Source organism: Coregonus clupeaformis, chromosome 27 (assembly GCF_020615455.1).
Source record: "Coregonus clupeaformis isolate EN_2021a chromosome 27, ASM2061545v1, whole genome shotgun sequence".
NCBI classification, from domain to species: Eukaryota; Metazoa; Chordata; class Actinopteri; order Salmoniformes; family Salmonidae; genus Coregonus; species Coregonus clupeaformis.
Window position 1 is genome coordinate 39630887 of NC_059218.1, and position 16159 is coordinate 39647045.

General features: G+C 44.2%; 1 protein-coding gene across 6 annotated transcripts in view; it reads left to right on the forward strand.

The window, feature by feature from the left end:
* Positions 1-16159, forward strand: part of nrxn2a (neurexin 2a) — a 307701-nt gene that overhangs the window by 256230 nt on the left and 35312 nt on the right. For all 6 annotated transcript variants that reach the window (XM_041851550.1, XM_045208196.1, XM_045208197.1 and 3 more), the window contains one exon: positions 15587-15758. In XM_041851550.1, coding sequence (XP_041707484.1) covers positions 15587-15758 — 172 coding nt within the window. The remainder of the gene's footprint in view (positions 1-15586; positions 15759-16159) is intronic.

The window sequence follows — 16159 nt, forward strand, 5'->3', positions numbered from 1 at the left end:
ATGTGAGATGTCTCGCTTCCTCTTCCTTCTTTGGTGCTTCCTTATGCACAGGCAGCAGCCAGCGCTCTGTGCCCTGAGTCATCTGCCCTGTCCATGGTTCTGAATTGGCCACACTGGCTGAGTCATGTTCAAGGCCGGATTAATGCAGGGGCTGAAAATAATGAAAAATATATATACAAATAAATAAAGGAAATATTATATATACAGTGAGTGTACAAAACATTAGGAACACCTTCTTAATATTGAGTTGTACCCCCTTTTGCCCTCAGAACAGCTTCAATTCATCAGGACATGGACTCAACAAGGTGTCAAAAGCGTTCCACAGGGATGCTGACCCATGTTGACTCCAATGCTTCCCACAGTTGTGTCAAGTTGGCTGGATGTCCTTTGGGTGGTAGACCATTCTTGGTACACACGGGAAACTGTTGAGCGTGAAAAACCCAACAGCGTCTTTGAGACAAACCGGTGCGCTTGGAACCTACTACCATGCCCCTTTCAAAGGCACTTAAATATTTTGTCTTGCCCATTCACCATCTGAATGGCACACATACACAATCCATGTCTCAATTGTCTCAAGGCTTAAAAATCCTTTAACCTGTCTCCTCCCCTTCATCTACACTGATTTGAAGTGAATTTAACAAGTGACATCAATAGCTTTCTCCTGGATTCACCTCTTCAGTCTATGTCATGGAAAGAGCAGGTGTCCTTTGTGTTTCGTATACTTCGGAAAGTATTCAGACCCCTTCCCTTTTTGCACATTTTGTTACGTTACAGCCTTATTCTAAAATGGATTTAAAAAAGATATATCCTCATCAATCTACACACAATATCCCATAATGACAAAGCGAAAACAGGTTTTTAGAAATTATTGCTAATTTATAAAAAAAAAAAAAAAAAATACCTTATTTACAAGTCAAATTTCTGCCCTGCTTGAGCTGCCACGGTCAACTGTAAGTGCTGTTATTGTGAAGTGGGAACGTCTAGGAGCAACAACGGCTCAGCCACGAAGTGGTAGACCACACAAGCTCACAGAACAGGGCGGTTGAGTGCTGAAGCATGTAGCTCGTAAAACTTGGTTGCAAAACACACTACCGCGTTCCAAACTACCTCTGGAAGCAACGTCAGCACAAGAACTGTTAGTCGGGAGATTCATGAAATGAGTTTCCATGGCCGAGCAGCCACACACAAGCCTAAAATCACCATGCGCATTGCCAAGCGTCGGCTGGAGTGGAGTAAAGCTCGCCGCCATTGGACTCTGGAGCAGTGCAAACGCGTTCTCTGGAGTGATGAATCACGCTTCACCATCTGGCAGTCCGACGGACGAATCTGGGTTTGGCAGATGCCAGGAGAACGCTACCTGCCTGAATGCAAAGTGCCAACTGTAAAGTTTGGTGGATGAGGAATAATGGTCTGGGGCTGTTTTTCATGGTTCGGGCTAGGCCCCTTAGTTTCAGTGAAGGGAAATCTTAACGCTACAGCATACAATAACATTCTAGATGATTCTGTGCTTCCAACTTTGTGGCAACAGTTTGGGGAAGGCCCTTTCCTGTTTTAGCATGACAATGCCCCCGTGCACAAAGCGAGGTCCATACAGAAATGGTTTGTCGAGATCGGTGTGGAAGAACTTGACTGGCCTGCACAGAGCCCTGACCTCAACCCCATCAAACACCTTTGGGATTAATTGGAACAGCGACTGCGAGCCAGGCCTAATCGCCCAACATCAGTGCCTGACCTCACTAATGCGCTTGTGGCTGAATGGAAGCAAGTCCCCGCAGCAATGTTCCAACATCTAGTGGAAAGCCTTCCCAGAACAGTGGAGGCTGTTATAGCAGCAAAAACTCCATATTAATGCCCATGATTTTCGAATGAGATGTTCGACGAGCAAGTGTCCACATACTTTTAACAGGGTAGTTTGTACAGTGGGGAAAAAAAGTATTTAGTCAGCCACCAATTGTGCAAGTTCTCCCACTTAAAAAGATGAGAGAGGCCTGTAATTTTCATCATAGGTACACGTCAAATATGAGAGACAAATTGTGGAAAAAAATTCCAGAAAATCACATTGTAGGATTTTTAAGGAATTTATTTGCAAATTATGGTGGAAAATAAGTATTTGGTCACCTACAAACAAGCAAGATTTCTGGCTCTCACAGACCTGTAACTTCTTCTTTAAGAGGCTCCTATGTCCTCCACTCGTTAACTGTATTAATGGCACCTGTTTGAACTTGTTATCAGTATAAAAGACACCTGTCCACAACCTCAAACAGTCACACTCCAAACTCCACTATGGCCAAGACCAAAGAGCTGTCAAAGGACACCAGAAACAAAATTGTAGACCTGCACCAGGCTGGGAAGACTGAATCTGCAATAGGTAAGCAGCTTGGTTTGAAGAAATCAACTGTGGGAGCAATTATTAGGAAATGGAAGGCATACAAGACCACTGATAATCTCCCTCGATCTGGGGCTCCACGCAAGATCTCACCCCGTGGGGTCAAAATGATCACAAGACCGGTGAGCAAAAATCCCAGAACCACACGGGGGGACCTAGTGAATGACCTGCAGAGAGCTGGGACCAAAGTAACAAAGCCTACCATCAGTAACACACTACGCCGCCAGGGACATAAATCCTGCAGTGCCCTGCTTAAGCCAGTACATGTCCAGGCCCGTGCTAGAGTGCATTTGGATGATCCAGAAGAGGATTGGGAGAATGTCATATGGTCAGATGAAACCAAAATAGAACTTTTTTGGTCAAAACTCAACTCGTCGTGTTTCGAGGACAAAGAATGCTGAGTTGCATCCAAAGAACACCATACCTACTGTGAAGCATGGGGGTGGAAACATCATGCTTTGGGGCTGTTTTTCTGCAAAGGGACCAGGACGACTGATCCGTGTAAAGGAAAGAATGAATGGGGCCATGTATCATGAGATTTTGAGTGAAAACCTCCTTCCATCAGCAAGGGCATTGAAGATGAAACGTGGCTGGGTCTTTCAGTATGACAATGATCCCAAACACACCGCCCGGGCAACGAAGGAGTGGCTTCGTAAGAAGCATTTCAAGGTCCTGGAATGGCCTAGCCAGTCTCCAGATCTCAACCCCATAGAAAATCTTTGGAGGGAGTTGAAAGTCCGTGTTGCCCAGCGACAGCCCCAAAACATCACGCTCTAGAGGAGATCTGCATGGAGAAAGGGCCAAAATACCGTGTGTGAAAACCTTGTGAAGACTTACAGAAAACGTTTGACCTGTGTCATTGCCAACAAAGGGTATATAACAAAGTATTGAGAAACTTTTGTTATTGACCAAATACTTATTTTCCACCATAATTTGCAAATAAATTCATAAAAAATCCTACAATGTGATTTTCTGGATTTTTTTCCCTCATTTTGTCTGTCATAGTTGACGTGTACCTATGATGAAAATTACAGGCCTCTCTCATCTTTTTAAGTGGGAGAACTTTCACAATTGGTGGCTGACTAAATACTTTTTTCCCCACTGTATATATATATATATATATATATATATATATATATATATATATATATATATATACAGTTGAAGTCGGACGTTTACATACACCTTAGCCAAATACATTTAAACTCAGTTTTTCACAATTCCTGACATTTATTCCTAGTAGAAATTCCCTGTCTTAGGTCAGTTAGGATCACCACTATATTTTAAGAATGTGAAATGTCAGAATAATAGTAGAGAGAATGATTTATTTCAGCTTTTATTTATTTCATCACATTCCCAGTGGGTCAGAAGTTTACATACACTCAATTAGTATTTGGTAGCATTGCCTTTAAATTGTTTAACTTGGGTCAAACGTTTCGGGTAGCCTTCCACAAGCTTCCCACAATAAGTTGGGTGTATTTTGGCCCATTCCTCCTGACAGAGCTGGTGTAACTGAGTCAGGTTTGTAGGCCTCCTTGCTCGCACATGCTTTTTCAGTTCTGCCCACAAATGTTCTATAGGATTGAGGTCAGGGCTTTGTGATGGCCACTCCAATACCTTGACTTTGGAAGTATGCTTGGGGTCATTGTCCATTTGGAAGACCCATTTGCGACCAAGCTTTAACTTCCTGACTGATGTCTTGAGATGTTGCTTCAATATAGCCACATAATTTTCCTTCCTCATGATGCCATCTATTTTGTGAAGTGCACCAGTCCCTCCTGCAGCAAAGCACCCCCACAGCATGATGCTGCCACCCCTGTGCTTCACGGTTGGGATGGTGTTCTTCGGCTTGCAAGCATTCCCCTTTTTCCTCCAAACATAACAATGGTCATTATGGCCAAACAGTTATATTTTTGTTTCATCAGACCAGAGAACATTTCTACAAAAAAGTACGATCTTTGTCCCCATGTGCAGTTGCAAACCGTAGTCTGGCTTTTTTATGGTGGTGTTGGAGCAGTGACTTCTTCCTTGCTGAGCGGCCTTTCAGGTTATGTCGATATAGGACTTGTTTTACTGTGGATATAGATACTTTTGTACCTGTTTCCTCCAGCATCTTCACAAGGTCCTTTGCTGTTGTTCTGGGATTGATTTGCACTTTACGCACCAAAGTACGTTCATCTCTAGGAGACAGAACGCGTCTCCTTCCTGAGCGGTATGACGGCTGCGTGGTCCCATGATGTTTATACTTGCGTACTATTGTTTGTACAGATGAATGTGGTACCTTCAGGCGTTTGGAAATTGCTCCCAAGGACCTCTCTGAGGTCTTGGCTGATTTCTTTTGATTTTCCCATGTCAAGCAAAGAGGCACTGAGTTTGAAGGTAGGACAAAGTAGATGTCCTAACCAACTTGCCAAAACTATAGTTTGTGGTCCTCTGTAGCTCAATTGGTAGAGCATGGCACTTGTAACGCCCGGGTAGTGGGTTCGATCCCCGGGACCACCCATACGTAAAAATGTATGCACACATGACTGTAAGTCGCTTTGGATAAAAGCATTTGCTAAATGGCATATTATTAACAATACATTTGTGGAGTGGTTGAAAAACGAGTTTTAATATCTCCAACCTAAGTGTATGTATACTTCCAACTTCAACTGTATGTGTGTGTATATACACTGCTCAAAAAAATAAAGGGAACACTTAAACAACACATCCTAGATCTGAATGAATGAAATAATCTTATTAAATACTTTTTTCTTTACATAGTTGAATGTGCTGACAACAAAATCACACAAAAATTATCAATGGAAATCAAATTTATCAACCCATGGAGGTCTGGATTTAGAGTCACCCTCAAAATTAAAGTGGAAAACCACACTACAGGCTGATCCAACTTTGATGTAATGTCCTTAAAACAAGTCAAAATGAGGCTCAGTAGTGTGTGTGGCCTCCACGTGCCTGTATGACCTCCCTACAATGCCTGGGCATGCTCCTGATGAGGTGGCGGATGGTCTCCTGAGGGATCTCCTCCCAGACCTGGACTAAAGCATCCACCAACTCCTGGACAGTCTGTGGTGCAACGTGGCATTGGTGGATGGAGCGAGACATGATGTCCCAGATGTGCTCAATTGGATTCAGGTCTGGGGAACGGGCGTGCCAGTCCATAGCATCATTGCCTTCCTCTTGCAGGAACTGCTGACACACTCCAGCCACATGAGGTCTAGCATTGTCTTGCATTAGGAGGAACCCAGGGCCAACCGCACCAGCATATGGTCTCACAAAGGGTCTGAGGATCTCATCTCGGTACCTAATGGCAGTCAGGCTACCTCTGGCGAGCACATGGAGGGCTGTGCGGCCCCCCAAAGAAATGCCACCCCACACCATGACTGACCCACGCCAAACCGATCATGCTGGAGGATGTTGCAGGCAGCAGAACGTTCTCCACGGCGTCTCCAGACTCTGTCACGTCTGTCACATGTGCTCAGTGTGAACCTGCTTTCATCTGTGAAGAGCACAGGGCGCCAGTGGCGAATTTGCCAATCTTGGTGTTCTCTGGCAAATGCCAAACGTCCTGCACGGTGTTGGGCTGTAAGCACAACCCCCACCTGTGGATGTCGGGCCCTCATATCACCCTCATGGAGTCTGTTTCTGACCGTTTGAGCAGACACATGCACATTTGTGGCCTGCTGGAGGTCATTTTGCAGGGCTCTGGCAGTGCTCCTCCTGCTCCTCCTTGCACAAACGCGGAGGTAGCGGTCCTGCTGCTGGGTTGTTGCCCTCCTACGGCCTTCTCCACGTCTCCTGATGTACTGGCCTGTCTCCTGGTAGCGCCTCCATGCTCTGGACACTACGCTGACAGACACAGCAAACCTTCTTGCCACAGCTCGCATTGATGTGCCATCCTGGATGAGCTGCACTACCTGAGCCACTTGTGTGGGTTGTAGACTCCGTCTCATGCTACCACTAGAGTGAAAGCACCGCCAGCATTCAAAAGTGACCAAAACATCAGCCAGGAAGCATAGGAACTGAGAAGTGGTCTGTGGTCACCACCTGCAGAAGCACTTCTTTATTGGGGTGTCTTGCTAATTGCCTATCATTTCCACCTGTTGTCTATTCCATTTGCACAACAGCATGTGAAATGTATTGTCAATCAGTGTTGCTTCCTAAGTGGACAGTTTGATTTCACAGAAGTGTGATTGACTTGGAGTTACATTGTGTTGTTTAAGTGTTCCCTTTATTTTTTTGAGCAGTGTATATATATATATATATATATATATATACAGTACCAGTCAAAAGTTTGGACATATCTACTAATTCAAGGGGTTTTCTTTATTTTTACAATTTTTTACAATGTAGAATAATAGTGAAGACATCAAAACTATGAAATAACACATATGGAATCATGCAGTAACCAAAAAAGTGATAAACAAATAAAAATATATTTTATATTTGAGATTCTTCAAATAGCCCCCCTTTGCCTTGATGACAGCTTTCTGAGTCAGGTGTTGTATATGGTCAACACAATTTACCTGAAAAGAGGATTAGTGGAAATTCATACAGGTCTCTCGGCCCAGTGCCATTTCCAACCATTCAATAAACTTGTTAGTGAGGAAGATTGGTGAATGCAGGCTGCTGTTTCAACACTGAGCCTCCTGTCCATATCTGACTGTTTCTGCGACTCTGTCTGTGACTGGTGTGTAGCTGCCAGAGGCAGTGTCCCTCCTCTGGGAAATCAGCTTTTTAGCAGTGTGTTTCCACGGGACAGATGTGGCATGATTAAAAGCAAAGGGGGAATCTGTGACAAGGCGGTTTATGGTGTAATAACCACACCTGTTCTTAAAGGATGGGACTCCATCCACGAGGGAAGGCTTACTCTTTGATTCTGTTACAACACTTGATTGTCCAGTGATGCTACCTTTATTGAGTGACGCTTGAATGTGTTATCCTGGAGTGACAGTAATTTCTGCCTGTTGCTATTCAAATGATTTGAGTTGCATGGATCTCCACCATTTTAAATTCTCAGCTCTCATTTATGTTTTCCTTGCTTAATTCACATTTTCAAATCCCATGATATTCTATCTAGCCTCTAAAATTGGTCGAAACTAGAATGCTTATGTTGCTAAGTAGCACATTGCAAAAATACATGCTATACATGTCTCCTAAGATACACAGCACTACCAAAATAGACCCATTTCCTGATGTTCTATTCAATTGACACTAATTGTATGGCCAGTTTCTGTGGAATTGGCCTTTTAGCTTTTTTTCACCGTCTGCTGCATACTCTCCTAATTGGTCTCTGGAGGGTGGGTGTCTTACCACCCATAACATTCCATTTTCAACCGTACCACTGAATGGCCCTGTCTTTTTTTACACGCTCCGTAGGATGTGTTAGCTGTGTATGCTTTGTGGTGGTTTCTAGAAGAGATGGAGACCCACACACTGTTGAAAATAAGGGGGGAAAAATCCCAAAATGTTGGCTTAAATGCAAAAAGAGAGATGATTTATTGAGTCGTCATGATCCCGGGAAAAGTGCATCAATGTTGTGGTGGTTTCTGCCATGTTAAACAAGATATAAGAATGTAAGTACACCTGTGGTTGCAATCTCTATTTCTGCTCTTCCCCTCTCTTTAATGGAAATGCTATGTTGTTGTTTGTATGCGTTAGCTGGCTTTAGAGTGCACCCTGCGTTCCCTTGTGTCCTCAGAGCTCATGAAAATAAGAACGAATTTGAAAATAGATGCACGGTAGTCTTCGCACGTGGAAGGTGTAAATAGCAATGCCCTAACCATGAGCTATTCCTTCTATCACATATCCATATCACCTATCTCAGCTGTCTCTGTCTTTTATTTACATGTGCATCAATTTCCTGGTTCACAGTGCACAGATACAGCCCCTTTAGAGTGGTGAGGAGAAAAAGGAAAAACTGGACAGTATTGTTCTCTAGGAAGGGATACACTGTTCCCTGCAGTCCAATCACAGAGCAGCCCTGATGTCACGTGTGGTTCTGTAGAGCAGGTTGTAACAGGACAGGGCCTTGGGGAGCCCTGGCAGGGCCTTGGCAGATAGGCACTATGGGGTGGCATCAGACAGTCAGCATGCTTAGAAGAGGCAGGCCTCTCCAGCTTATGTCACATAGATCCTTGTCTCACAGTGTGATCTCAGCAGGAACCTTGTAACCAAGTCATTATTCATTAATCGCTGTCCAACTTCTTCCTCCTTTATTAATTGGACAGAATAATAACATTGAGACCACCTGCCTCCCCTGCCTCCCCTTGTATTCCAAAGTGTTTGAATTGTTTAGTGTTTTGGCTTTTAATGAAACTATGACTACTCTACTTTATCCTTTGAAACCAGGGGTTGGAACCAAAATTATTTCCCAATTGTTTCGTACTGAACAGAACCACCATCTTTTTGTTGTTGTTCCTTTCCACTGTTCCAACCAGCAAAATAAAGTTCTGAACTGGTTCGAACCCCCAAAAAGTAACAGTTTATAGCGTTCCGTTCTGTTCCTTTTTAAACTTCTAAAATCAATTTATTTTGTACATTTAGCTGAATTTTAAATTACTTCACCAATCAGTGTGGATAGAGCAGCTTGCTATGCAGCGATATTGATTGGACAGACAAGTGTATGGCGCCAGATGCGACTGAAACTTTGAGAGAGCGAGAGAGGGTGGTGGAGGAGGCTTGGCTTGAAGCGCTGGTCATCGTGTTATGACCTGCATTATCTGAATTAGGCCCACAGAATTATCCCTACGGAGGAGCAGCTTCTAGGCCCCGTGTAGCTCAGTTGGTAGAGCATGGCGCTTGCAACGCCAGGGTTGTGGGTTCATTTCCCACGGGGGGCCAGTATGAAAGAAAAAAAAATGTATGCACTCACTAACTGTAAAGTCGCTCTGGATAAGAGCATTTGCTAAATGACTAAAATGTAAAATGAAGAAACTTTGAATGTCTTTGAACTTCCAAGAGTTGGCTTAAGTTGGACCAGAGCTAGCTAGCTACCTAGCTAACAAGCTTGTATGTGCAGAGCGGCACCAGAATTTAAATTAAAGAATTATCTTTTTGTAGTTAATAAATCCAATGGGAAACGTGATAACTGTAGTATCCTTAACTAGCATTGAAAAAGTTAATCCATTCTTCTCCAATTAAATATCTCTCCCTAATTTCTAAATCACTCTTGTAACATCAGTAGGTCCATTCTTCTCTAATTAAAAATCTCTCCCTCATTTTTGAATCACTCTTGTAACGTCCGTAGGCTACAGCAGCCCACGCCTCAGAAAGGGGAGGCGCAGCTAGCCTACACACGCACACACTGGTAAAGAGTTCCATCTGGCAGGCAGACACTATCGGGGATGGTTTTACCCACGCACCGCTACATATTACAACCTATGTGTTGTGATAACACTGGGAGAAGTTTCTGAGAGACAGAGTGAGGGCTTTGCACAGGTGCTTTGTTGCGTTTTTTTGTAGGACTGGAAAAAAATACCCGGAATGTAAAATAACATTATTAACCGGTTCCCATGCTTTTAAAATAACGGTTCTGTTCCGGAACAGCATAGATCACTTTCGTTCCCAGTTCTGATTCTGTTCCTCTAAATGTTTTGTTATTTTCTGGTTTTCGGTTCTGTTCCCTGAACCGGTTCCATACCCTGTTTGAAACTGGCCCAAATGTTACGATCAGGCCATGGGCCATCTGTTCTGTGTGTACCATGGAGCTGAAGAGTAGATGCAGGTGGGTACATGCAGCTGCACCCAGACAGAGTGGTTGGTCGGTGGGTCTGTATGTTCCAAACGGTGGGAAGCCAGAGGCCTGGGAAATGCCCCCAGAATGTCCTTGTCACAACAGCAGGGTGGGAGGCTAACAATGGCCTCTCCTGACAGAACCTGCCAGACCATGTTATTACCAAAACACATGCAGACAGGAGCGTCTGAAAAAAAACTGACCATGAAAGACCTAGCCTTAATTTACCAGAACAAGGAAAAATACTGCCCTAAGTTAGCTGTCAAGCAGGTGTTGTGGAGTATGTTGACTGGGTGGTGCTATTGAGTCAGCAGAGCGAGAGAGAGAACAGGCATGTTGTATGTGATCAGGAAGGACAGATGGGCCTGCTCAAATCCTCTCCTCTGGCCACGCCCCGGAGCCTCAGCCGCTCAATGATTTATGGCTGTCCTGCCCGGAGAGTAGGAGCTGGCTGGGCTGACTTAGGTCCAGAGAGCCCCATGGGTGCTTTATGAATTCTACATGGCATGCCTCAAGGGGAATGAGCATTTAACCAAACACTGGGGAATGTCAAAGAGGGATATAAGAAAAGGTACATTTCAAGTGCCTCACTAAACCAAATTTGACAATATTGCTGGGGGGTGTTCCACCCAAATCCTGTCTGATGTTTAACGTCTCTTTTTGGTGCATGCATACTGTACTATTCCAAGTTATCAGGGAATCATCACTCCTGAAATATCCCTTATGTCTCAGCATGTTTATTTTTATTTGACCTTTATTTAATTAAGCAGGGAGTCACCATTGAGACCAGCGTCTCTTTTCATGTTGAATGACTCCTTTAAAACAGAAGCTAGTTAGTTGGTTTTCAGTTATCATATATTCATTTCCAATATGCATGCAGACCTTCATTTAGGATTTTACCAAAGTTTCAGGTATTAGTTTACACTGTATCCTGTACATATGACAAATAAACTTGATTTGTACTGTAGCTCCATTTCATATCCATCTCAAGACATTTTCTGAGTCTTCGCGGTGGCAATTGTAATATAGTATAATGTATATGGTATGTGTGGGCATTTGCATGTGAGGGTTGATGGGAAGACTTAAATCTAAGAGTTTCATCTCTCTGTTCACTCATCTGAATGTGATAATACAGCTGTCAGGAGGGAGGAGCAGTTGTGTCCCCGGCTAGCTGCAGCCCCCAGCTCCTGAGACCATGGGAAACTCAAGTCACTGCAATATTCACAAAGACAACAATTTGAAGAGACCACAGGCCTTTTTCTTTGCCTGGCGGCAGCCCACCAATGTGCTGGGACTGGTAGGAAGACACTGCACCTCCGGGTCAGATTAGACCAGATGGTTCCTCTGGCTCTTATAGGGGTTTGTCAGATATTACAGTCCTATAGCACTGATGATCCTGCTCTTTCTCTACTACTACTGCTGCTGGTAATAACAGACAGCAGTTCTCTGGTTTAACCATGGAGTCTCCGTCAGTGAGAATAAAGGACATGAGGACTGTCATTCTAGGGATTAGGGCTGATACTAGATGTCCAGATTCTGGTGTGTAAAGGCCAGAAGCACGATCAGAGGGAGAGATGTCTGTCTGGATCTGCTGTGATTGAACCACTGTTGGAAATACATCAGGAGGCTAGGTTCAAATCCTCCCTTCCCTCTTTCTAAGAACATGGCAGTCTACAGTACTTTGACAGAGATGTGGAGGGCAGTGTGCAACATGATGCTCACATCACATATGTGACCAACCGGCTCGATTCTGTCTTATGTAGCAACATTTGAAATTGTTTTTTTTTTTACATTGGATAAAAGTAGAGACTCAGAGCTAGAAAATGGTATATCATACACTACAGTTGAGGAACAATGGAAAAGTAATTCTGCTTTGAAAGTTGATGAACTTGTAACCTCACTTTTGAGAAAATGGCTCAGGCTAAGAGTCAGATGCAGACACAGGAGGCGGATAGTACGAGTCTCAGTGTATTACATAACAAGGGGCAGGCAAAGAGTCGTAAACCAAATCAGAGTCAGGCAGGTACAGGACGGCAGGCAGGATCAGGGTCAGGACATGCAGAAAGGTCAGAACAGGGAAGACTAGGAAAAACAAAAATGAGCGCACAGGAAACACAGGAACACGCTGGTAGGACTTGACGGGACAAGACGAACTGGCAAAAGACAAACAGAAAACGCAGGTATAAATACACAGGAGATAATAGGGACAAATGGGAGACACCTGGTGGGGGGTGGAGACAAGCACAGGACAGGTGAAACAGATCAGGGTGTGACACCTTTGATGTTTTGGTAAACCTACTGGAGAGCTCTTCTTTGTCTACACCCATTCAGCATCGTTCACACCCTCTTAAGCCTTAGCCCCAACCATCTCTTTAAGGATTCACATGTGAGGCCATGTACTAAACAACCAAAGATTTCAAGACTAAAGGCTGGTTTATACTACGTCTATCGACAGTTGTCGCAGTGACATCATGAATATTCTATTGTCGTCCGACATCAAACTTGTCGTTGTCGTTATGAAAAAGTGTCTGCAACCTGGTGGTCCAAAATAGCATAACTAGTGTATTTTAACACCAATAAATCCACCCGTTTAAAAATGAATTTAGTATATGTCGATCTAGCAAACAGGGCAACTAAAAGCAACTTTCTAAACAATGTTTTGGGTCGTTTCTAGCTTGTTAACTAGCTAACTAATGTTAAGTTAGCTGGCTAGCCAGTTCAAATAATGACCATATCATATAGCTGACAACGTCTTCACTTTAGCTCATTTGTCTTCATTATTACAGGAAAATAAACTCACAACAAGATCATTATTTACAAGTTAATGGCAAGCTAATTACAGAAAATAAAAGCAGGGCACTCTACCAGAGAATTTTAGAACTTGGACACTGTCTCGTTGGACTAACGTTATATCCTAATTTGACTTTGGTGCAGGTCATGTTGTTCTTCACATTACCGTCTCTGGTAAACACATACTATATCAAATAAAATCAAAATTGATTTGTCACATGCACAGGATACAGAAGGTGTAGTGAAATGGTTACTTACATAGTAGAGTATTTTGTTTAGACATGTAGCTAGCTAGCTAAACAATTAACCATAATCCCAACTCGTAACGTTACCACCCTGCATGAATCTGCAGGTAGCTAATCAACCAGGTTCAATGATAGCTAGCTATCTAACATTAGGCTATAACTAGCAATGCAAATGGCTCTGAAATACGAATAATATTACTACACAGATCATACACTTAATGTTAGCTAGCAAGCCAGCCAGCTAACATTAGCTAGCTAACAGTACGCTTTAACTTGAAATGAAAACAACTTTCTGACAAAATTAGAAAAGTATAATATCTGAAAATGTAGCTAGCTAGACTATCTTACCTGTATACATGGATGGACGCTTCTCCCTCTCTGTCACGGATGCCATGGTTGCCCTTAGTTTGAAGATGTAATCCAGAGACAGGTGTTTTATACAACAGCCTTCTGTGTGTTCTCTTTTCGACTCCCTCTGCATATTTGCAATCAAACGCCAGAATTTTCTCCATCTCCTTAGCTATCATACTCTAATTCCACCGGGCATTCCACTGATTTCAAAACTCAGTCCTCCAGAAAGTGCAGAACAACACTTTTGCAGTTCTACTACGTGATATCTTTCAAAAAAGCTCAGTTAGAAAGTATTGCCTACACATACTGAGCAGCTCATGTTATAGACAGAAGCACGCTACATGGCAGACCAATCCGAATTCATCTCTCGGCATGTCCAGCCCATCCATTATCTCAGCCAATCATGGCTAGCGGGAAGGTTCCTGTCCTTTTCCGTGGCTAAACCAACCAGGTTCGTAATTTAACAATTGTATTCGTATTTACAGATGGCATACAAGTTTGTTATTAAGACACATGAAAGTTTACATGTTCCAGAAGGCATTTCTGCCAAAAAACGCATTTTGATACAAATAAAACGTTTACATTCAAATGCCTCTCCTATGAAGTAGTGACGCGCGACATATGCCTAGTTTCCTGAAACGAGTCACATATTAAGACGTACAAGGGTCCCTCCTACGCACACACAAACACACTAAAGATAGGACCACGCTCACATAGCTATGCTATTAATGTACCACCACCCACACACACACTGCTGACCTCGTTCAGACCCATTCAGTTGGGGGTGGGTCACTGTCAGGGCGAGGGAAATGGTTTCTACCGCGTGACTCTGACTGTCAATCAGCCGCAGTGGGGGTTTCTGCTCAACAGAACAAGATCCAGGGCTCGCCTACTTGGGTGGTTATGTGAGCACACGTCGACAGCTCAACATGTCCCCTTTGCTGTTATTCTTAGCTCTGTTCCATGTTCCCCAGACACAATGATAAATAACACAGTGCCTACATCTTAAATAGTTGCAAAGTTGCATCCATTCCCCCCCCCCCCCCCGACACGTGAACTAAAGTGTGCTGGGAGCAGGCTGAACACACAGGTGTTAGTGACAGCATGGCACATTAGAGGAACAGAACGCAGGTGGTGGTGAGGGGACAGTAGCTAACACTGAGCAGCTGGGCCAGTGACCGTGGCCATGGCCTAAGAGTGGGAGACACCCTGAGCCTGTGCTTTATACACAGTTTACAGGGGCATGCCTTTGACTGGTGCAGGCAAGCTATTTTAAGGCGAAGAAGGGGTGAACAGGAGGGCAGTAAATAATCGAGAAGAACATGTCCTCTTCTTTCTGCCCTACCATGCAGCCTATACACACCCCACAGGCAGCCTGGGGAAGTAACTCTGATCTGTGTTGGAGGTTCCAGCTGTGAGAGAAGATGCAGTGGGAGGGATGGGTCAGGTCAGCCCCAGCCTCAGCCCCAGCCCCAGCTTCCAGCCCCCACCATCCAGCCCAGGTCCCTGCTGCACAAGGGGAAATGTCACCCTGTATCTCCATGAAAATAACTGATGGGGTCATTGAACATCACACTTGGTTATTGGAAAAGGGGAAAATCTTTCCGCATGAGAAATGTATGGTGCACAGGAGGGGCTCTTCTTATCAGGCAACACTGGGCTTTGGTTCATTTCCCCCACTCTTCTGTAGGTTCAGGAATAAAATCACAGTGCTTAATGTGAGGAATGCAGACTGAGGAGTTTGCTCTTGACCCCAAACTGAACTGCTATCTCCAGGGAAATCTCCATGAAACTGTTGGAGGATACATATTTAACCAAGGGTAGAAGGCAGAGGAGCAGGAGGACAATGGGTGGTGTGTGTGGTGGCTGTGGTGGGGTCACCCAAAGGTTCTGTCAGTTCACAACACTGATGTGATGGAGTGGCACTGCTTGGGATTGATGTTACCTTGTCTTACTCACCAGTGGTATAGCAGCTGCCACTATTGTCAAATCATTTTTAGATTTGTGAATTTCTCACTTGTCTTTTCCCTTCAGACACCCCGGTATGTCAACCATCCCTTCTGTTTCTTCCATCCCCAGGAACAAGGAAAGATTGGTGTGATCTTCAACGTAGGGACAGATGACATCACCATTGGCGAGTCGGCTGTCATAGTTAGCGATGGCAAGTACCATGTTGTGCGCTTCACACGCAGCGGTGGCAACGCCACCCTCCAGGTGGACAACCAACCTGTCATCGAGCGCTACCCGCCAGGTAAGGCATGGGGAAGGACACTTTGAAATGGAGGTGATGGGTGGGAGTGGGGGAGTGGAGGTGGGAGTGGGAGTGGGGGTGGGGGTGGGAGTGGGGGTGGGGGTGGGGGTGGGAGTGGGAGTGGGAGTGCCAGATATGTACATTAAGAGAAAGGGAGGGAGAGGGAGAGAAGCAAATTGATCCAGGCTAACAGGCTGTATTTTGAAAACACAGACATGGAGGAATGTGCATGGTGATTCCAATTCCAGCTCTAGCCATCAGACATAAAATATCATATAAATTCAAGGACAGTTGTTGAATGCGCTTGGCAAGCAAGTCCAAATGGAATTGGAAATGTGCCTTTTGCCATAGAGTAAATGTGGGGGTTTTTCAACACGCTCCAGCGTTCTGTTTTGATATGT